The sequence below is a fragment of the Lissotriton vulgaris genome, chromosome 1_1 (assembly GCF_964263255.1).
Source record: "Lissotriton vulgaris chromosome 1_1, aLisVul1.2, whole genome shotgun sequence".
NCBI classification, from domain to species: domain Eukaryota; kingdom Metazoa; phylum Chordata; class Amphibia; order Caudata; family Salamandridae; genus Lissotriton; species Lissotriton vulgaris.
In genome coordinates this window covers 1731970041-1731992373 of record NC_141685.1, presented here as the reverse complement: position 1 = coordinate 1731992373, position 22333 = coordinate 1731970041, and the positions used below count along the sequence as shown (strand labels likewise).

Below are 22333 nucleotides of genomic sequence, written 5' to 3'. Positions count from 1 at the left end.
TAAGTTATCAACATTGTGAGCCATTGTGTAATTGTTTAGAGACACAGGGGTTACCTTCACAGCTATGACCATTTGAAAGAGTGAGGGCGAGTGAGTGGTCCGAGAACTAATTAAATTGCCACTAGGTGATGAAACAAAATAAGCTGCCCAGACATCTAAATCTCATCTGGCTGGCCTCTCTTCTTGAAATAATGCTGCACTTTTCTCTCTCACGCTGTAAATTAAGACTATTGTCACCCTGGCTTTATCTTTGTAGATCCGACAGTCCTAGTCTGCTATCATCCCTAATGCTTTTTTTAATCAAAGTTAAATTTTGACTTTCTACCCACATTTCCTTCCAGGTACTTTCAACTTCCTTTACTAACATTTTTAGGTCGAGCCTAGCGCAGCGCGCAGGCGTTGCTTGGAAAACGACCTCTTGGAATCTCTCTGGTCCTCCGGCCTGAGCTTGCGGTTACCAGCAACACGGCGCGCTCGTACTGCTGGTAACCGCAAGCCATAGGCCAGGAGTCAAGAGCGATTCACACGTGCGGCGGCAAAAGTGAAAGCGAGGAATGCGGTTACCAGCAGCGTGCACCACTCGCGTGACACTGCAGCGCTTTCACTCCATCTTTAAAAGTGCCTCGCTTTTTGGTGTAGCTCCTCGCCCCACAAACAAGCACAGGTTTCTGTTTTTCCTTCCACTCCGGCTAAAGGCGGGTTATGATGAAAAGTTTGCAGTGAAGTTTCTGCAAAGCAGGCTGTCTCCCTCTCAGAAAGAAATAAGTGCTCTGCGGTTATGTTGCAGTCAGAGGAGTGAGTTCCGACTCTGCCTCAGGGACTTTACATAGAGGGACAGAGCGAGGGGACGACTTGGCCTGAAGTGTGGAGTGAATGGGAGAGGGAAGGAATTTTGTCTATAAGTAAACCTATGATTAGGGAGGGTGAGTTCCAGCCCATATTCTGACAGGCTGTTTTCCGTATGCACCCTTTTCCTAAAATACACCTCTCATATCATATCATTATTTTTTACTGTCCTCATACACACTTATGCTCTCTCAACCCACCCCTCCCCGCGTCCCTCCTTTCTCTGCTAATTCCTCGCACCTACCCTCATAATTATTTACTGAGCACTTTGTTTCTAGTTCATACTCACTGGCGCCTTGTCGGTCTGCTAGCCCTGTGCGTGTGCTCACTAATTCCACTTCAGCAATTGAGTAAAACAATTATTCATGTTACATCTCTGTACAAGGAACACTTCTGCACTTGGAGTCGCATGCTGCTATCAGTTTATATTTATTCTTAGTTATATTATAATGAAACCTCTCCACTTTTACACGTCTGTTTTTTTTCTTTCTCTTTTGCGTCACTCTACATGTCTTTCTCCCCATTCTCTCTCTTTCGTTTCTCATTCCTCCACCTTCTCTCACCCTTTTTTACGCCTTTCCCTTTTTTTCTGCTGACATTTTCCCTTACTCTTTCTCCGTCTCTCTGTTTCACTCCATCTCACTGACTTTCTTTACCCCTTCTTCTCTCTCTACCCCATCCAGCCACTCCAATTAGTTTCTGTGCCCTTACCTCTTAGTCTTCCATTCTCCTTTAATCTCTCCCTGTTTAACCTTTTCTCTTCCTCTTCTTTTATTCCTCTTACTATTTTCTCTAGACCTTTCACTTACTCCTTTGCTCAAAATTCCCTCTCTCTAGTTCCATTGGGCAACTGTCTGCACATCTCTAGCGCCATGAAACTGCTTAGTGAACGTGCGCTTTATAAGTGCTTTTAACATAACATTTAACATAACATCTCTATAAGCGTTCCTCTCTCACTCAGCCCACACCTCCCTCTGTATTTTACACTCTCCTTATCTTTCATTTGGTCTCTTTCTTTCGAACCTAACTCCTCCTGAGAAAAATCCTTCTTTCTTTCGCCCCCACTAGCTCGCTCCCGTCTCTATATTATTCATTATCTTGCACTCTCTGTCCTTCTCCATATATTTCTTCCTCCCTAAGTCCCCACTCCCTCTTTTACTCCCTCCTCCTCCACTCTTTACCTGTTTCTCCTATCCTTCTCTTTCTTTCACTCTTTTTCTTCCACCCACCGCCAGGTTTCCTATTTCTATATCCCTCCCCACTGATCTCTCCTTCTCCTACTACTTCCATATCTCCTTATTCCTCTCTAGCTGACACCTCTCTCCAAACTCTACATTCCTATCACATACGTTTCTCTTACTTCCCTCGTTTGATCTCTCCCCTTCTACCTCTCCCACCTCACTATACCTTCCTCTCTATCCAACTCCCTATTTTTCTATCTGTCTTCTCAACTATCGGTTTGGTTCACTTTCTTGCATTCTCTTGGTCTATTTCTCTCTCACAGCATTATCTCCAATATTTTCCCACCTCTGTCTCATACATTGTTTCATCTCACTGTTCCTCCCCTCCATCTTTCTCTCTTTACCCAACCGTTTTCCTTTCTCTCCCTCCTCCCCTCCAATTCTCTCCTAATTCCCAAATTCCATCTTTATATTTTTGTTTCAGTTTCTTTGTCATTCGTTCTCTATTGCTCCCTCTGTCTTTCTCTCCCGCTCACTAATTCTCTTACTCCCAATTTCTGTCTTTCTCTCTCTCTCATTTCAATATTTATTGGGCTACTTTCCACACAAACTCTCTTGGACCGGAATCGGTCGTGTAATTTGGTGCACATACTCTATGCTGTCTAACTTGAACTATTCCGGTTGCCCCCATATGATCCAGACTCTCCTTGGGTTACAGAGGTTTGTTCTGTTTCAGCATAGAATGAATAGCCATATGTGGGATGAGTGTACAGTAGGGGTTTGGCTTCCCTTGGCATAGCCAATAGGTCTCACCTTGGGGGCCTTATAAGCTTTTAGTTATCCAACACAACATCAACTGTCACATGGCTAAACACTTATAAGGTCCCAAAGGCGAGACCTATTGGCTATGCCAATTTTCCTTGGCTGTGGTCTTAAATTCGCTACAAAATGTCCCAAGAGACCTAGCTTTTAGTTTAGTGTCAATTGCAGAAGCTGGATCCTCTATTCGACGTAAGATGCTTCCTGACGATATCTAGAACAAGTCAACTAGAAGACTAACAGAATATAACTTGATTCTGTAGGGTCAAAATTAGACTAGCAATCCTTTGAAAGTTCTTCTCTCTCTTAACTGCTTTTATCCCAAAAGAAATGTCATATTACTAAAAATAATATCAGTCTTTTGCCTGGTTGAACTTACCTGTAAATGTGGTGTATTGTCTTTGCACATAGTCAGCTCTTGATAATTGGTTGGACTTCTAGGAGCTTGTGAAATGTATGCTAATTGATTCCCTTCATTAGGTAATTATTTGCACACTTGTATTTTCCTATCTGGGGAGCAAACCTTCACATTGATTTGTTTACTAGACTAAAAGCTGAGTTTGGTTGTTAGGATCCGGTGAAGTTACAATCTGGTTTAAGGAGTATGGAGTCTGATTGCTGAGTGAAAAGTATTGATGAAGGATTCTCGTTATCAATATGGGCCTGCTCTTAAGTGAATATGTTGTGACTTGTCTTGGTTACTAGGCATCCTCCCCGAGTTCCAAGTCCCTGCTGCTCAGCCAGTGAGTGAGGTCATTGTATGGTTGGAATAGTGAGAGTGTTAGTGCCTGGATGAGTGGACAGTTGAAGTGAGAAGGGCTGAGCAGCAGGATGCTGCTTCTGGTGGGGGATTACCTGATTTACTTGTAACTTGATCTGAACCTAATAAACCTACTTTTGTTGTAACCTACAAGACTACATCTTTGATTACAACAGAATGTTTGGCACTTTTTGTCGTGCGGTAAAGCCTTATTTATTGACCTATCATTGTTTGGATTTAAAGCCTCAGCCCTGACAATATTTAAGGGAAACCCTTTTGGAGTCGGTCTCAGTAGGAGATTTGATTTTACTACATGTGATCTACACAAGAATCGGACAAATAAATAGAAAGAACAGTTTCTAGCTTGTGCTTACTACTTTACCATATGAAAGGTTACGTAGCTTAAGTATTGAGAAAATGCCTGTTGTTGCCAGTAGGTGGGTTTCATTATGAAAGGCTACTTAAATTCACCTGTCTGCAGTCAGTCATTAAGATCTGTTGCCGAACGCAACCACTGTACAGATGTACAACTTGAAGCATATATAATATGGGCTGATTCTATCGGTAAAATGTTTTAAGTCTTTTCTGTTTTGCAATTTTTCCGTTTTTTGTAATCTTGTGGTTGTGCTAATCCACATATTCATGCCTGCTAACGTTTCTTTAATTTATCCAATTATTTAGTCACTAAAGGTAAAATGGATACAGTTCGGCACTCATCTTCCACATCACTTTCGAGGGAAAGATGCAATTATCCCTTTCGCATTATTACTAGAAAGTGCGAGGGTAGATCGTGGTTTCACTGGGTCTTGACATTTTAATTTTTTAATTTTTTTCCAGACCTTAATGATCAAACGTGAATTGGCAAAGGACCCTGAATTGAGAACACAAAACTGGGAAAGATTTCTGCCTAAATTCAAGCACAAAAATATGAACAAACGTAAAGAACCCAAGTACAAGAATGTAAAGAAAGAATACACACCTTTCCCTCCACCACAGCCAGAAAGCCAGGTAAAAGCCTACTATCATGATACATCGTTATTGTTTTGGAACATACGCACTAGTTCAGTGTGAAATTTTTTACCAAAAAATGCACTAAACTAATTATTTGCACATATTGTGTTATGTACATATATGGATTTCCTAGCCATGCTCCTAACATAACACCTCATCCTATCCTTGTTTTTCTTTAGGGTTCGCCTACGCAGCGCTGCTTAGGAGGGGACCTTTTGCCATTGCTCAGGACTTTTGCTTAATCGCGTGCATGTTTTGCATTTGTTTGTATTGCCACTTGTGCACGTTTGGCGTTTCCCTTGTGGGAGCGAGCAGCGGGGCCATCTGTTTTTAATTATCTTGATCGCGCTTTCAAAACGGATGGCGCTGCTGCTCCCTCCCTCAAGGATAACGCCAAACGTGCACGAGTGGCAAGGTAAACGCTGCGCGTCTTGCACTGTCCGAAGTTGAAAAGTTATTGGTACATCTTTCACCACAAGCATGCTTTCGTGGTAGTGCATCTTTTGTATCACACCTTGGGCCGGTAACATGCAAGGTAAAGAACTTATGCAGTGAGATCGTATAGTAATAGCCTGTTAACGTAGTAGCAAAAAACGAAACTAGCACAATGAGTTGGTGTACACAAATTAAAGATGTGAATCAAGTTGCAGGAGGAGCACACAAGTCGAGCCTTGAAAGCAGAGCCCGCAAAAACACCCTGTCATTTCCAAGCCATTTCCCTGCAATCTGAACAACCCCCGCACCTCACGTCCGACACCAAGATGCACAACTGTGAGTCCCTTCCGCCCCACAGTAGACGGGCCTCCGAGAATCCCGCCACACACTGTCAGGGTGCTCACCCTCCTGCTCTGACCACGGGGAAACCACGTGATTCTCGATTTGCCAACAATCCCCCGACGCCAAGTACTTGTCGGGACGCGACCCCCCACCCCTCCAATCGGCAGCTCCAAAAGCGGCACCGCGTCCTCTACCCCAACCTGTGCCATCGGCAAACACCGCCTTTACAGCACTCCATCCTGACCCCCAAATCGGCCGGCCCCCCCTAAATGGCATCCGAAGGTGAAGGGTCCCACCCGCCCTGCCAGGGCTGCAATCCCCGAACCACCCGAAGGTCTCCAACCCAAAACACCCCTGTGCTTGCCGGAATCACCGGGGATGCCCGCAATCGCACACACCTGAGGGCATCAAGCCAAACCCCACTGTGCTCCCACTTCCAACTCCAAGAGAAAATCAAGGATGGCCAATCCACTCACCGGTGTGCTCAGTAGACAATAAATGCCCATAATCGTACATCAACGCAAAGCGCCGCCACCCTAGCATACAGCAAGTAAAGCGAGCAGCCCCCTCTCCTATGCATTGTCCCGTGCGGTGACGCTTTAACAGGCACGGCCCCTACACCTCCCACAGGGGACTCATTACCGGTACACACCGCAGGGCACGAGGTCAATTCCAAACTCTGCTGTGCTCCCACTCCAGAGCAAATAAAGCACGGCCAAGCCACTCACCAGTGTGCACAGTACCCTATAACCGTAATCGTACATCAACGCAAATCACCGCTGCCCTCGAATACAGCAATTAAAGCGAGCCACCCCCCTCTCTCTCTAAAACATTGTCCTCTGCTGTGACGCTCTAACAGGCTCGGCCCCAACACCCCCCACATGGGACTCATTACCAGCCATATTAATCCATAACCTTTTAATCCGTGTGCGGGCCCAAAACACACCAAAAGGTCTCCTTACCAGGCCATGTTAACCCATAACCTTTTTAATCCACACTCACGCCTCGAGCCCCCCTTTACCAACCAACTACAAACTTTACCGTCTGACTCACAATATTTAAAAGCTACGCTAAGGCCTCCCCAACCTTACTCTGCTTCTTGCAACCCAATTATGAATGATCAGGAGGGTAAAAGCGCACTTGGCTTGACAACAAGAAAGCAACTCTGCCTCTACCTCCTGAATCCCCCCTCCCCCCGACTAAACACACAATCAATTCCCACAGTAATTAACCTGTATTTTACCTCCAAGCAGGCTAGTTAAGGAAGTCGCACAGCTATTTATAACTGTTCTCAAATCGAGGGCAGACTGCCTAAATTCTAACACATCCCAGCTGTACTTCTGTTTGAACTGGAGCCAAGGGAAATTTTGAGCAGAGTCTTGGCACTGCGTGAATGACAGCAGCAGTGAGTGGTGACGGCGCAGCAGGGCTGGAGGTGCTCTTGGACGCCCGCTGGACGACCGGCACCGCACCGCGCACACTGGAATAGCGGTTTGCTGCGGAATATCTGGCCAGGAGGCAGCCTGGGAGGACCTGGATCGGAGCTCGATAACACAGATGGGCAGGGGCCACGCGAACCCACGTGAACCCACGTCACGCTGCACGTGGCTACTGACGCCGCTCAGAATAGAGGCACGTGGGGCTATGGGGACACGTGTAAAGTCGTCTCACTTAACTGCCAGGGCCAACACTGGGCCAGGGGCGCTCCCTCAAAGAGAATCGCATGTGGCACAGTATACTGTAGCCAGGGCCAACACAAGACTGGGACATCACACGTTCCCAACCAAAGGAAAACCACAAGAGCACACTGGAGTCAGGGGTACAGGACGCCCCGCCAATCCAAACTAGCATTGGCATAGCGGATAGGTCTCACCTTTGGGACCTTATAAGTGTTTAGCCATTCAACAGTTTATGTTGTTGCACCAAGGATATTGTGCTGTATAACTAAATACCTATAAGGTCCCAAAAGTGAAACCTATTGGCTATGCCAATGCTTGTTTTATGGTTTACTGGATTTTTGTGTGATTTTTTTTTTTTTAAATGACGCTCCCTCGGCTTAAGAAATATTTAATTGTAGATGAAACACTGTTTACCAAAGGAAACTTCTACACTATTAAAAGGACTTTCAACCTGGATGCTTCCCATACATTCATGATGTTGCCTCATGTTGAAGTTTCTCTGTGTTACGCCAGCTTTTCCTCCTTTGAGGCAGAAGTCTTAAGCAGGGCCACTGGACTTATGCGGCAGAGGAGCGTCAAATTGTGTGGCAGGGTTGAGTGAATTATGCAGCAAGAAACTGCAAATTATGTGGCATAATGTGTCATATTTTGTGATAGTAATATTCATTATTTTGTCATTTTTACACTTGTTAACACCGGGTGTTGGTGGCACCACATTAGTATCTGTTTAACACCCAAATATAGCAATAAACAGAATGGTGGCCAATCAGCCTTTACAAACGGGAACAGATGTCATTGAATTTTTAGTAACTTTTGAGCTAGAAACAATTATTTTTGTTAGAATCAGCAGATTATGCAGAAGATAATAGATTATGTGGCAAATGCGGCGAATCTATCATTATGCAAAAAACGTTGCTACCACATAATCGCGTAATTCCAGTAGCCCTGGTCTCAAGGCAACTTCATTGTCAGCCTGACACAGGTTACAGATAAAGATGCAGATGCCCTGTTGAATATGCTGCATGTTGCAAAGGTGTTGGTAGGATTTATTGGAATATCTGAAAATAAAAGCAAAAGTTGGTATAAGCTTTCAACTTCTTGATTTTAAATGGATTAAATGACAATAGGTATTTTTCTATCATCTTTGACTTTTATTTTTAATGGCCAAATATAGGAGTATTTAAATTTTTAGACTAGAACAGCAGTCAAATTTTGTTTGCAAACATGCAACTAATTGCATTCATTTACTGCAGTTTCACAATGCGATATGTTGTTGACTTTTTGAGTGTTCCTACTTTGTATTGTTTGAACGAAGTGTTTGATTTTTAGAAATTGTAGTGTTGTGTTCTTTATACTGCACAATATACATGCAGGTAATATTAGGTATCGTCACATGCTAGTCTGAATACTTTTTGTAAAGTTGCCTCGGCTGTAACAGTGAATAACTTCTTATGTAATATATCACAACTTAAATGTGGAGGACCACCCTTCACCTTTTAAGTTGTACGTGTAGCCACTGTCTGAGTTTCTCAAGCTTGATCAACTATATAGTCCAATGCGTGCAAAGGAAATCCAGTTAACTGTCAATGTGCCTAGTGTCACTAATACCTCAACGTAGATCGAAGCACTATGCTCTTGTTTACAGCCAAATAGCATGCTATGTGAGGTCTTCATCCTACAATGGTATGCAATAAAGCACACTTGATAATTCCAGGTTGTTGAAACTGTGTAGCCTGGACATCGTTTAAGTTGAATGCAAGTGTTCAGTTAGGTATTAAGTGCTTTTCATTTTCAGGCCTGAAAACATGTATTACCAAGACACAATCAGCAAATTTATTTAAGCTGAGCTTCAAACGGCAACTTTCTCCCATCTTTTCCATCAAAAACTGGAACAGGCTCCCTGGCTGCTGGTGCTCACCCTTTTATCGTGCTGTGTGCATTGCTAATGCCTTTGACTTGCAAAGCTGTTTCTTGCCTTGTTCCAAGGGCAAGACCTCTGACCTCCTGGTCTGAGACCTGCTCTCTCTCCCTGCAGCTCCACTGTTGTGCCGCTGCCCTGTGCAGGTAGGTGTTCGAGGCCCTCCTTCACCGCAGGCTCCTGCCTGCGCCTCAACCCTGGTGGTCCAGGGGGAGAGCTTGCTCTTCTGTTGGTCCGCTGCTGTCGGTCTTGTGTTAGTGCCCGTTTATCAGTTACTGTGCCATTTTTGTCTATTCTGGTGTGTCTTTTCTCTTATTGTGTCTCTTCTCCTATTGTGTCTTATCTGTTTTGCTGCTCTGATTCCCTGCCCGTTCCCTTCCCGCCGCTGCTGCCCCCTCTGCCCCTCCCCCTGCCTCTCAGCTGCGCGTCCCTCCCCGCCACAGATGGCATCCGCACGCTCCTCGACCAAGGCCACACCGCGACCCTCATCCTTCTAGACCTCTCCGCAGCCTTCGACAGTCTCCCACTCTCGCAGCTAGACTCCACTACGAACTGCAGGGAACCGCCCTCGATTGGATCCGCTACTTCCTCACCGGAAGAACCCAAAGGATCAGACTCCCGCCTTTCCTCTCCGAACCCACAGAGATCAACTACGGAGTTCCCCAAGGATCATCGCTCAGTCCCACGCTCCTCTTCATTTACATGGCCCCCTCGCCGCCATTATCAGACAGCGTGTACTCCGCCTAGTATCCTACGCCGACACCCATCTCATCCTCTCCCTCACGAAGAACCCGAAGACACCAGACTCCGCTTCCAGGAAGGAATGAAAGACGTTGCAGCTTGGATGAGCAGCAGCTGTCTGAAGCTCAACTTGAAGAAGCCCAAAGTCCTCATCCTCGGACCCACCTCCTCAGCCTGGGAAAACACTTGGTGGCCTACAGCCCTCGGCAACCCCCTCCCCACCCCACAAACCACACCCGGAACTTCTGCATCATATTTGACTTTTCACCTACGAGATCTCCACTGGCTCCCCATCGAGAGGAGAGTAACCTTCAAGCTGCTCACCCACGCCTACAAATCTCTCCACAACATTGGACCCAACTGCCTCAACGAAAGAGTCTCCTTCCACGTACCCAAAAGAAACCTCGGCTCTGCCGACCTCGCCCTAGCAGAAACAACGCGCATCCACAGAACCAGAGCGGGTGGAAGACCCTTCTCCTACGTTGCAGCCAAGGCCTGGAACAAGCTCCAGGTCAACATCAGACGCCACCCTACTCTACACATCTTCAGGAAAAGCCTCAACCTGGCTTTTCGGCTAACTCGCAGCTGCACCTCCCGCCCCCAGCGCCTTGAGACCCTCACAGGTGAGTAGCGCGCTTCACAATTACCTGATTGATTCCTACCTGTTTTAATCTTATTATGTTGACTTTCACTTTTTCCTCGCGTTGTGTTATGTTCACCTTTTCCATGCGCCAGGACGCTCCTTTGCTGGAGCAGCTGTGCGCAAAATAAATGTAGCTAACATAACATAACATACCTAGTTGATCACTAACTGGACTTGGCATTGTCTTGAAATTACCTTTGTGAGTGTCTGCTGTTTGTGCCCACTATTTTGAGACGTCAAGTGTCTATTGCCTCTGAGTGATATCCCGAGGCAATAGACACTTGACCCCATTGAATCTCCCATAGTTGTTTGCTGTGGAGCCATTGCTTTGTAGAATATCTCTGAACGTCAGGCGGAGGATCCTAGGTCATTTTGTTTGGTCTCCTTGTGATTTCAAATGTATTTTGGTTGATTGTGGTTCTTATATTTGGTCTTGTTAGTAGATTAGGAAGGATGTTAAGGGAGAAACCTGGGTAATTGAATCCAGACACCTATTCATTAATCTCTTTGATATGCTATTTTTTATTTGTGTAGAGTGTTGTACTTTCATACTTTGCTTCTTAGCTTCCTTAGTCTTGGGATTCTAGCCCTGGCAGTTGGTCTGGTCAGCTGTGGGGTATTACTGCTCTGTGTATTAACTTATTCTTAGTAACTTAATAAATACAACCTAACTACCAGAAGACGTTTCCTGCTGCTTACTTCATCTATGTACAACATAGAGCTGTTACCTACAGGAGTTATTGTTACCCCTTTGAATGCTATTTCATTAGTAAATTTCAGAAGAATAATAATTATCGCACTTTTTTTCTTGAAGGAAAGTTCTTAAGCATTATTGTATTATAAGGTAATTCCATTTACATAGCGCTTACCACCCCTGATAAGGTATTGCAGCTCTTTATGGATGTAGCACGCCAATCTGTGACCCACAGTTAGTGGTTAACCCAGTTATTATTCATTATTAACATAAATTTGTTGGTAATTGGGTTAGTATTTTGCTCTGAAGAATTTACTCCAGTTTCTAGTGGTGGATTAAGTTAATAAGAGCCAAGTGTAATTATTAGAATGAGTTCATCCAATATATTTATTTATTAATGGGATAAGTAAATAAGGTAGAGGTGGTTTGGTTTTGTGATATTACAAGGAGTGGTTACACAAAGTGGAAACCATGGTTTATGGGAGTGGGATGAGAAGGTAGTTTATGATTTGTAATTAGTAGTACAGTCGAGAGTAATGCGGCAGGCATGTTTCAAAGTAGGGTACACTCAGTCACTAAGTCAGTCCAAGGGTGGGTTGTAAGGTGGAATATCATTCAAATAGAAAGGTAGGGGATAACATGATCCCTAGTAATAAATTGGATTAATTTCCTTTTTTTGGAGTATTGGAATAATAAGGTAGGATGCAATTTGGGGGAAGAATAAGGAGTAGAAAAAGTTTGAAAATTGATTATCTGTGAGCAGGTCATATAGATTGCCGCTTCTTAGCTTGTTCTGTTTCGCTGGAGATGATATTGATATAGTCTGTCTGTTTTTGTTTACATAGATATTAAACTTATTCGAATCTGTATGTTTTTTTATGGATGGGCTACTGAGTTATGTGGTATGTCCTGATAGCAAGTCCTTTAGGTTTGTCTGCTGAGGTTTTGCGGAGTGGACAATGCCCAAGGTTTGAATTTATCATTGTTATTTGTTTGTTTGAGACCGATGCACTTGTGGTACGTTTGTAGGGTATTTGAAAGATGCATACTGTGCACAATATTCACATGAAATACGAACGGCTGCTCAGTGTTTCACTGTGCAGGTGACAACCCGCCTGCACTTTTTTTAAAGGGGAATAGAGATCCCCTTGCAGGCAGGTGCAGCCAATGACTGCACCCGCCTGCAAGGGGATGTCTGTTGGGGTCTACGGTTCCCCCCCCTACAGAGGGCTGCCATCAGGGGGCGCACTCACAGTCCAAAGGTGGCGCGCTCTGTGCGCCTCCTGAGGGCTTCTTTGCCTCTGCACCCGCGTCTTTAATATGGTGCTTGCACAGAGGCAAAGGGATAGCCTTATTTGCATGGGGCCCTCCCCCATGCAAATGAGGGAACACCCCCTGCAGATAGCGCTCGTGCTTTATGTGCGCCAGAGCTAGCGGTATTACAGAAGGGGCGTCACAAGCATCTGGGCCCCTTCTGTAATACTAAAGTGCCCCTAGGGGGGGGGGAACGAAGCGGGCGCATTCGCCCGTTGCACCCCCAGGGCACTATATGTAATTCGTCTCCAGGAGTGCAGACAATGAATTTGAAGTATGTATATAAGTTCTGCAGCACAAATCCTTTTTTCTTACATACATTTTATAACCTAAATAAGGCAGTTGGAAAATGTATTTGTATCGGATTGATTTTCTGTAACAATCTTTTCTTTCGTTTTTACATACTCTGCGTACACTTTACAACTGTATTTGATGAATCGTCAATATACCAGTTGTACATTTTTTAGAGTCTTAACTACGCATCTAGTCGTGGTCCATAACAATGTAACATCGATTGCAGGGAACCATTCAGCAGGATTGCAGTTTTAAAAAATTAAATTTATCGATTAAAATGCTGCAATCTGTATGCTAGCATTGAACGGAGCAGGGGTACACCCGGATGATTAGCACCCAAATCTGCCTTATTGCTAGCCGTTTTTTTTCTTTTACAGACGATGCCAATTTAATTACCATCTTCATTGGTTTCTAAATCTTTAGTTAGCCATATTCAAATACGAGACAGCTGTGAACTACGTTTGTTTTGCTTGTGAAAACATACCTATTACTCTGTTAATCAAGATTTTTTTTGTTAGATGGATAAAGAATTGGCAAGCGGTGAATACTTCTTGAAAGAAAGCCAGAAGAGGAAAAAGAAGCTTGATGAGATAAAGGTAAGGTTTTTTATGATTTTGCCAATTGTTCCGACATCAGAAAACACATGTTTGTGTGTATTGTCCATGTAATTCTGCCTTGTTTATTTGCATAAACTAGGCAAAGCAAGCGGAAGCGGTCAGTAGGAAACAAGAGCAGAGAAACAAAGCGTTTATACCACCAAAGGAGAAACCGGCGATGAAACCGAAAAAAGGTAATGGTTTATTGATTTATTGTTTACGTCTTGATGTCATTTTGTCACGCGTATGAAATGTGCTGCAATCAAAAATCAACAAAGTAATACTGTGTTTTCATATCATATTTTTATTTAGCGCAAACTGCAATTGTCTAAATTCCATTTACCTAGAGAGATCATTGCAATATGGAATAGGCGTAGTAAATCATTTTCTAATGGGGGGTACTTGATGCGCGAATGGTAGGTGATTTGAATTGAATTCTATCACAAGTAGTTTGCTGCTTAAGAACAACACCCTCTCTTTGAAGCTAGGTTGGCTTTTCAAATGTTGCTAACATCCTGGAGAAAAGCTTAGTTTCCAACTTGAGCGGTAGGGCGTTCTTTTCACTATCAACAAGATGGCTTGGATGGAGGTACATTCAGAGTACTTTGAAAAGCATGCCTGCCTAGAACTGAGCTGATAGAACATTTAAGAACATTTTTTCTGGATGTGCTAATAGCAGGGGTCTGATCACAATTAACTTTTTAAATGCAAGGTTCTGGGCTGGGTCTCGTTGCTGGTTCAGCCAGCTGGGCTTCATGTCATGGACTCTAGTGTGAGTGATATGTCTGATACAGACTACCACCCTTGACCACCTCACCCAATGTCGGTCTTGCAGATTAATGTGCAATTCATAAGGGTGGCCAGCAGTGCTGATGATATGTGGTAATTTGTGTGCAACAAATCTTTTATTGTTATGTTGATCATTCAAAATTGTTAAAAAAAGTGGTTTAAAAAAGAAATGCCAAAAAATTTATTAAATGCCAACTCTGAACAGAATTTAAAAACAAGTGTTAAAACCTAAAGGGAAATTCTTGCCAAAGACTAATTTACTTTCCACATGATTCAGCCGTTTAGTCCTCTGTGGTAGCATGGGCCTCTAGGAGGGTGTCATACGCAAGTACACTTTCTCCTTGAGGTAAGCTGAGTGAGTGCAAGGTGGCTCTTGCCCCCCAGGAAAAATATCCCTTTGCCTGTGCTTTTACCGAGCAGGGAAACTATGGAGAGAGCTAGAAAACACATACACTCAAATGGATTGCTAAATGAAAAATAAAAAAATAGGCAGCTCATTCTGAGCAGTGGAAGGCTACAAGTCAGCCAGTCAATAGGATTGCAAATAGGTTGTGCTCCACGGGAGGGACAAACCGAGGCAAGTCATGGAATCAGAAGCAAGCACATAAATGAGAAGAAAGGCAACACATGGTAAAAAGCAATGGACGGGCTCTGAGTGCACTGCAAGTTCACCATAAGTCTCTCACGACCAGACAGCTTATGCTGTCTGATAGGTGAAACCTAAACAAGCATTGGAAATGCAATAGGTCTCGCAGCATTCGAGTTAGTGCTTTTAGAATTGTTTATGGGTTTTTTTGTAAATCTTTAGCATTTTTGTTTCCTGTAGCCAATGCTAAAGAATTAAAAAAAAAAGCCATAAACATTTCTAAAAGCTCTAACTCAAATGCTCCGAGACCTATTGCACTGTGTGAGGGTGAGGGGTTGAGGGTGAGTGAGGGTGAGGGTGGGTGAGGGTGAGTGAGGGTGAGTGAGGGGTTGAGGGTGAGGGGTTGAGGGTGAGTGAGAGTGAGGGTGAGTGAGGGTGAGGGTGAGTGAGGGTGAGGGTGAGTGAGGGTGAGGGTGAGGGTGAGTGAGGGTGAGGGTGGGTGAGGGTGAGTGAGGGTGAGTGAGGGTGAGTGAGGGTGGGTGAGGGTGAGTGAGGGTGAGGGGTTGATGTTGAGGGGTTGAGGGTGAGAGGGTGAGTGAGGGGTTGAGGGTGAGTGAGGGTGAGGGTGAGGGGTTGAGGGTGAGTGAGGGTGAGGGGTTGAGGGTGAGTGAGAGTGAGGGTGAGTGAGGGGTTGAGGGTGAGTGAGGGTGAGTGACAGAAGAGAAGAAAAATAACTAATCTATGATAGATAAGGCTCAGGTTGGATATAATATAGTGGGAAATTCCTCAAATTTGAGGAGCTGCCCTCACACTCTTGTTAAGGTGTCAGGCTTCATCATAGGTTGTTTTTGCTCCTCATGGGGTTGGCGCTGCAGTCCCCCACCGGCCCCGCAAGAGGGCTCTTTAGCGAAGATATTTTTAAAGGAAAACGTCGTAATGGTGAGTGCGGGTGTGTGGGGTAAGTTCAAAATATTGTGACAGTACTTCAAAAAGGTAATTGATTTGTGGGCCAGACCCGGTATGATTAAAAGCAAGGAACGTTATACCTTCCACCAAGGAGAAAGTTAGGTTTGATTCTCAGGAAGTGAATAGTGAAAGGTCATAGGGTCAATATGTTTCACACCCTTGTAGTCCAAACCAGATCCTTGGCGTTTCTTCTGTACCGTAAAGAGAGAAGTTGGGTATGCACAAAGAAACAGTGGTCACGGATAGATGTATGCCCTGTTAGACAAACCTTAGTCAGGCTTGTGGTGGCATTATCATGGAACAGCATTATCATGGAACAGTATTCCCCAAACACCTCAAAGAAATTATCCAACCCCAGTAGATGGAGGGGGTGGGGAGCCCTCTATGGGGGACGGCGGGCATACCTGGGGGTTACAGTGAGCCTCAATGGTGTGTAGCTATTGCACCTATTCAGTTCTGCTGCTGCCGGAGGGGGGAGAATTAACATTATCCACGCTGAAGAGAACAGGTTTTTTTCAGAAAGGCCCTTATGGTTCCCATCAACCTTTATTTAGGAATTTCATATATTGAGGATAATATTACAGCCTGACCTCCCCTTTTATGGTTGGAGATCTAGAAAAATGAGAAGGCAAGCTTAACCTGGGACCTTATTTTAGATTGCCTTAGTTGTAATAATGCCACCGAGATTCCCTAGCTTGCACTACTAGTAATAATGGCACCAAGATTCCCTATCTTGCACTACTAGAAGTTAAACATCAATAAAAAACAGTTATGGAAGGCTTTATATGACCTGCCACCTCGGAAAGAACGCTTATGGAGAATCGTAAGGTGACTGCCAGGCCAGAGGCGTTCGTAAAGCTCTGTCAATCTACAAGCAGCAGCTGCAAACACCCTGGCTAATTTAGTCTGGAACTAAATCAACTTACAACGGGGGAATGGCACTCACCAGAAATATCTTGAAAATAGCATGGGGGGGGGGGGCGTGCCTTGCTGCCGACGTCCAGTCTGACGGAGCTCCGAGGGTGAGACCTTCTCCCCATAATCCGTTCATTGAATTGTACCCAGATGGCGTGTATTACCAGTTGAAGGTTAGCAAAGCAAATTGGACTGACTCCGGTGTTTCTCTGCCGAGCTGAACGCCAGGTGTGCTGTGCAACGAGGGGCGGCCTACATCGGCGGATGAAGCAGCGGACTAAAGTTTGCCAACCTGCCGAGTGAAGAGCCAGCTGCCTGAAACCGCTGCCGAGAAAGTGCTGATGCCTGGGGACAAAGATAGCGAGTAAGTCTGCTGATCAGCGTGCTGGGGCGAATAGAGTAAACTCGGTGGCCGACCGTACCAGGTGCAGGAGGTGCGGTGTGGAGGACCGGCCTGGTGCGGAGTGGCCTAACCATACGGCGGACTAGAGTTTGGTGAATAGTCAAAGCGCCAAGCTCACAACCGGACATCGCTGCAGAGAAGGCGCTGGCGCTTAAGGGCTGGTGTAGTGGGAGCGCCTGCTGAACGCACCGGCGCCTGCGACTCTTCACTGCCCCGGGTTGCCCTATTGGTGAGGATAACTTAAAGTTGGCGGCCGACATTGCTGGGTGCCGCGGACGCAGGGTGGAAGAAAGACCTGGTGCTGCTGAGAAGACCCGGTGGGAGCCCTCGAGGGCGAAGTCTTATGGGTCGTGCGACCCCATTGTCAGGGTGTCTGGGGGACCCCCATAGAGCGTAGAACCAGGGGATTTGGCGCAACCGGCGGCATTGATGATTAATGACCACAACTAGACTTTGCATTAACACCACGAGTAAACTATCAGCGGACGGGAGGGAGGCACAGAGGGGAGGGGGGAGGAGAAATGCGACACGGCGGGAAGGAGAGGGGGTGGAGCGGGTAAAATAAACAAGACGGAGGGGAGAGGGGAGGAGAAATGCGACACGGCGGGAAGGGGAGGGGGCGGAGCGGGTAAACAAAGACGGACATGCACGCGCCCGTGACTTTTAAGGTCAATGCGCATGCGCATAAGCTTAATGCGCATGCGCATTGACCCTAAAAGTCACGGGCACTGCAAGGAATCGCCACGATTCCTTGCAGTGTGGATAAAGAGTGGATAACTCGCAATACTCTCGCCTTGCTCGATGCGCATGCGCATCGACAGGCGAGACCTAAAAATAAACAGGGTTCCTAGTCTAAGGAGGCTTATTATGACCGCAAATAGGAAGATCTTCTTCCTGTCAAGGGACCACTGTAATCAACTGAAACTTGAAAAAACGCGAAATTAATATAGGTGTTATTGTAAAATCAAGGTTTTACAGCTGCTTCTGCATGTGGCTATCCTTACCTGTTGCCCCCAACTGTTTAGGCTCCCAATTAAGAAGAAGCCAGCCACAAAGGCTCAGCGGGTTTGACACACATTTACAAATACTTAGGGATGTGTTAGAGTTTTAGGGTTGAATTAGATAACCAATCCTCTTCGAAGGAGGCACACAGCAATGTTGTGTCCTTTGCACAGTTTCAGCATTCTATTTGAGCTGAGTCAATACATTTATGAGAAACCAATTCTCTCTTCATTCTTGCTGTTCTATTTACATCTCTCCTGCTCTGCTTCTTGCGTCTTCTGTCTTTCTGTCCTCCTCTCCTACACGGTTTGACTTTTATTTCATCTCATCTATATGTACCGTTTTCCCTTATTTCTTATCTCATATGTACCTTTTTCCCCTCACCTCTATCATTGCCTTTCTGTCCTTCTCTCACCTGCTTCTCTGCATCAACTTATTTTCTTATCTTCATATTTCCTAGTCATCCTACACCTCTAGCATGCAAACCTACTTTCCTATTTCTTTCTACCTCTCATTCATGCGTTCACCTGTATCTCTGCGAGTTTCATGCCTCCTCCAAAAGGTTCCTTCGCAGCTATCTGACCCTAACATCTCACACACTCATCTCAGCCACTACCTCTTTTATTCTATTTCTGCTGTCTTATTTTTTCACCTCTCGCTTTCCTCTTTCCTAGTTTTCCCTCTCCTCTACCTCTTATTCTTGTTTCACCCTCTTATTCTCAGCCTCTCACCTGTCTTCCCAAGTATGCTTTCACTTTCAGATAGACCTTTCCTTTTCTCACCTTCATCGTCGTTTTCCATTTACGTTCATTTTGCCTAGTTTTTCTCATTTCATCTCCATCTACTATTCACACTCATCCATCCCTCCCTACTTTCTAATGCTCAAGATCTTTAGAAACACAAGGTTCAAAATGCAACAGCTTAATTACCTGCATAAGGTCTATCTTACCCTAAAGACTATCCAAGATCTACTCTTCAGTGACCTCGAGCTGTCCCAGGTTTCCTGAACAAAAGCAGGCTTCTGTTGTATGACATGGTCATGGCTAGTGATTAGTAGATCATGAAAGTTTATAACACACACATTTTAAAGCTTCTTGAGTAAGACAGAACTTCTGAAGCATCTGCATTAGGGCTGATAACCTCCTTCTCCCTCCGAAAAAGAAGAAACCTTAAAATAAGTTTATAGACTTAGCAGTGGTACTCGCCAAAAAATCCATGGCAAGATCCTAGAAGTCAACTACTGATCCGGTATACAAACCATGAATAATAGAGCTCACAGGCACTTCTTGCCCTGTTAGTTGGTATGCTTCTTATTTACCACCCATCACAGTTTGTCTCCTAGGTCATCCTACTTTTTCTCTCTCTAAAATTGGTTCTTTCTCCCAAGACATGCCACCTCTCAACTGATCCTTCAGTCCAGCCTCTTTCAAATAGGTTCCTACCTTGAAGTTGTTATTCTCAACCTGCCTACTCTATCTGATACCCCCTCTCCTGCGTTCTCATACTCCTACATCGGCACAAAAGCTATACCGATTTAATTTTTTGGGCATATTCCAGATGTGGTAATCCTTGTCCTAGAATGGTCATTTTTTGTTTCTTTCTGGCTCTTTTTGGAAAGACTTTCAACATTTCAATGTATTTTTTTATTCTTTGTATTCTCAAAAACCAACCGAAACCAAACGGAAGTGTGCATAACAGACTACTGCTGATGTTTTGTTTTCGGAGTATGAGTATGCTGTCCACCTAAAATGGAAGTAGCCTATTGTTCCGTCCGATTTAGTTATCGGACTCCTTATGATTCCAAAAATGTTTTGCACATGTGCTAGGCGACTTGGAGCAGGTCGATTTTGACTAATTCAGCATTTAAACCTTTGGTCATAAAATGTATGTGCTGGCAAAATAGCATTGCTAGTGGATGTATGCATTCCCTTATTGATGCCCTTCACCTACCCCAGAAGAATTTGGATAGCCCTCTTTTGGTTTTGTATAATTTGTTTTTTTTGATTGACAATCAAAACATTTAAAATGCTAGCCTGGAAAACTAAACTTCTTTTGTAGTATCATATCTGAAAGAGACACGTTAGTGATAGATTCCTTACCTTAGAATATCCCCAGGCGTCAGACTGGATCCGGAAACTTTTGTGTAGCAGTACCCATGCGCATCGGTAGGCGTCATCTAAGGCTCCGCGTCCGTCATGGGCGCCGTGATGGCGTCGTCTGAGTACTTAGACGCCGCCTCCGCGTGCTGACGTCAGTTCTTCTTTTTTCCGCGCCAGCCAGTGCAGATCTGGAAAAAGCAGTAACCCAGTCAATTTTTTACTAACTTTTTTTAGATCATTTTTGATCCTTCTCGAAGTCTTGCGACTCTGATCAGTGCCGTAGGGATGCCTGGTTTCAAGCATTGTGAAGATTGCGACCGCACCATGTCGGTCACGGATCCTCATCACCTGTGCCTGACTTGTCTAGGCGTCGACCACGACGACAAGGCCTGCTCCGACTGCCGGGCCCTTTCTTCGAAAGCCAGGCAGGAGCGGTCCTGCAGACGACTCTAACTCCGGCAGTCGGCCCCGCGCCACGGGAGGTCGAGGGACAGGTCGCGGGGACGGAGCCACCAAAGCTCCGGGAGTCGGCACCACTCTTCCGGGTCGAAGTCGTCGTCAGGTAAGAAGCACAAGAAGTCGAAGAGGCGTCACCGCTCTTCTGACTCCCCCCGACGCTCGCGCGACGCAGCCGGGGGTTCTTGTGACACTGCCCACGCGGCTCCTTCGGAGTCGTGGGCGTCCCGTCCCGTCCCGCACCCTCCGGTCCCTTGGCGAGACGCGACGCCGGAGAAGATTGAGCGCTTCCTCATGGCCATGAGGTCCCTTTCTCCTCCGACGGGCTCTGTGGCGCCTCCGGGCCCAGCGGACCCGTCTGGGTCCCCTAGCGGGTTGGGGGCTGTTAGAAATGGGATCCCTGGCTGGCCAGGGCTTGCGCCAAAGTCAGTCAGAGACCACCATTCCTAAGTCAGGGCAAGGGAGTTACACGCCAAGATAACCCCTGCTCACCCTCTAGGTAACGTGGCGCGAGCAGCAAGGCTAAAATTGGAGGCAATATGAGTTAAGTATTTGCGCACGCACCCCAGCAACAACACCCAAGGCCCACCACAAAGGAAACTCCACACAAGGTTATATATAAAAATAGCCTTTGTATTATACCAGAACACATTAGATAAAACACACACTTAACAATGTGCCATCAGGCACGGGCAGAATTTACAGGGGATATGTACAAGACAGGGCCACCTGGACCACTGTCAGGAATCAGCACTTTTAGCACTTAGCACTAGGTAGAATTAGCACTTGCACATAGAATAATATTCACTTTAGCATCAAAATAGAACATAAAGCACACAACCAGTAATCACTGGTAAAGGTTAAGTACCACCTACGCAATCCTTACCACCTTAGGAACAGGTCACGCAGGGAACTAGGACCTCACTAGCACCACCTGTACTAGCAAGAAAACAACCACCTAAGTATCACAATACCTGTAGGGGTATAAGCACATAACACATGATGCATAACATACATTCAGAGGTGCAGATAACACATGATGCAAAAAAAATTCAGCGGTGTAGAACAAGACACATGATGCTTAAAAACACATTCAGAGGTGCAGAAAAAGAACAATTGTGCCACTCTCACACAAGTCACCACCTGTGACAGTCCCTAGGCCCTCTGGCCTTGTTGGGGCTAGGATGCCCTGTGTCCCAAATGTCATGGGGTCCTAAACGTGGCAGCTGCCCACGAAGTGCTGGGCAGCTGTGTGAGACAAGGCTGTGCCAACGTGGGAGCCTCGCAGGCTCAAGAACAATGGTGGGGCGAACACGATGTGGGAGCCTCACAGGCTCTGCAGAAACAAAATGTCCCCCTGACCCTCTCTGGGCTTTTAAAACAACAATGTGGGACTCAAGAGCCTCTCTGGGCTCTTCAAAACAACTGATGCCCCCACAAGCCTCTCAGGCTCGAAACGCCATGTGGGCCGTGAGCTTCTTGGGCTCGGGATACAAAATGCCCTCCTTGAGCCTCTCGGGGCTCTGCTCAAATGCCCTCTGCGTCGGAGTCCCCCCCTCTGGGGACTCAGAATGAACAAATTCCCCCGGAGCCCTCTCTGGGCTTTAAACAATGAGGATGCCCCATTGAGCCTCACGGGCTCACAACCCCTCAGACACTCGCAGTGGAGGGGAGGAGCGGGCACCGGCAATGTGCCCCGACTGCCCCCTCCCCTTTGCAGGCACTCACCGGGTTGCTGTGCGGCGGCGGTTCTCTCGAGAGCTCCCGATCCTCGGGCGTCCTTCTTGGTCACACCCCGGGGCTCTCCCTAGCTCTTGGAGGCAGCACCTCTTCCTGGTCTCGCC

The 22333-nt window shown here is 45.8% G+C and overlaps 1 protein-coding gene across 1 annotated transcript in view; it reads left to right on the top strand.

Moving 5' to 3' along the window:
- The window catches only part of KRR1 (KRR1 small subunit processome component), a 188054-nt gene that overhangs the window by 133615 nt on the left and 32106 nt on the right, over nt 1-22333 (top strand). Inside the window, exons 7-9 of the mRNA XM_086918997.1 lie at nt 4444-4614; nt 13196-13273; nt 13374-13467. Of these exons, the coding sequence (XP_086775123.1) occupies nt 4444-4614; nt 13196-13273; nt 13374-13467 (343 nt within the window). The remainder of the gene's footprint in view (nt 1-4443; nt 4615-13195; nt 13274-13373; nt 13468-22333) is intronic.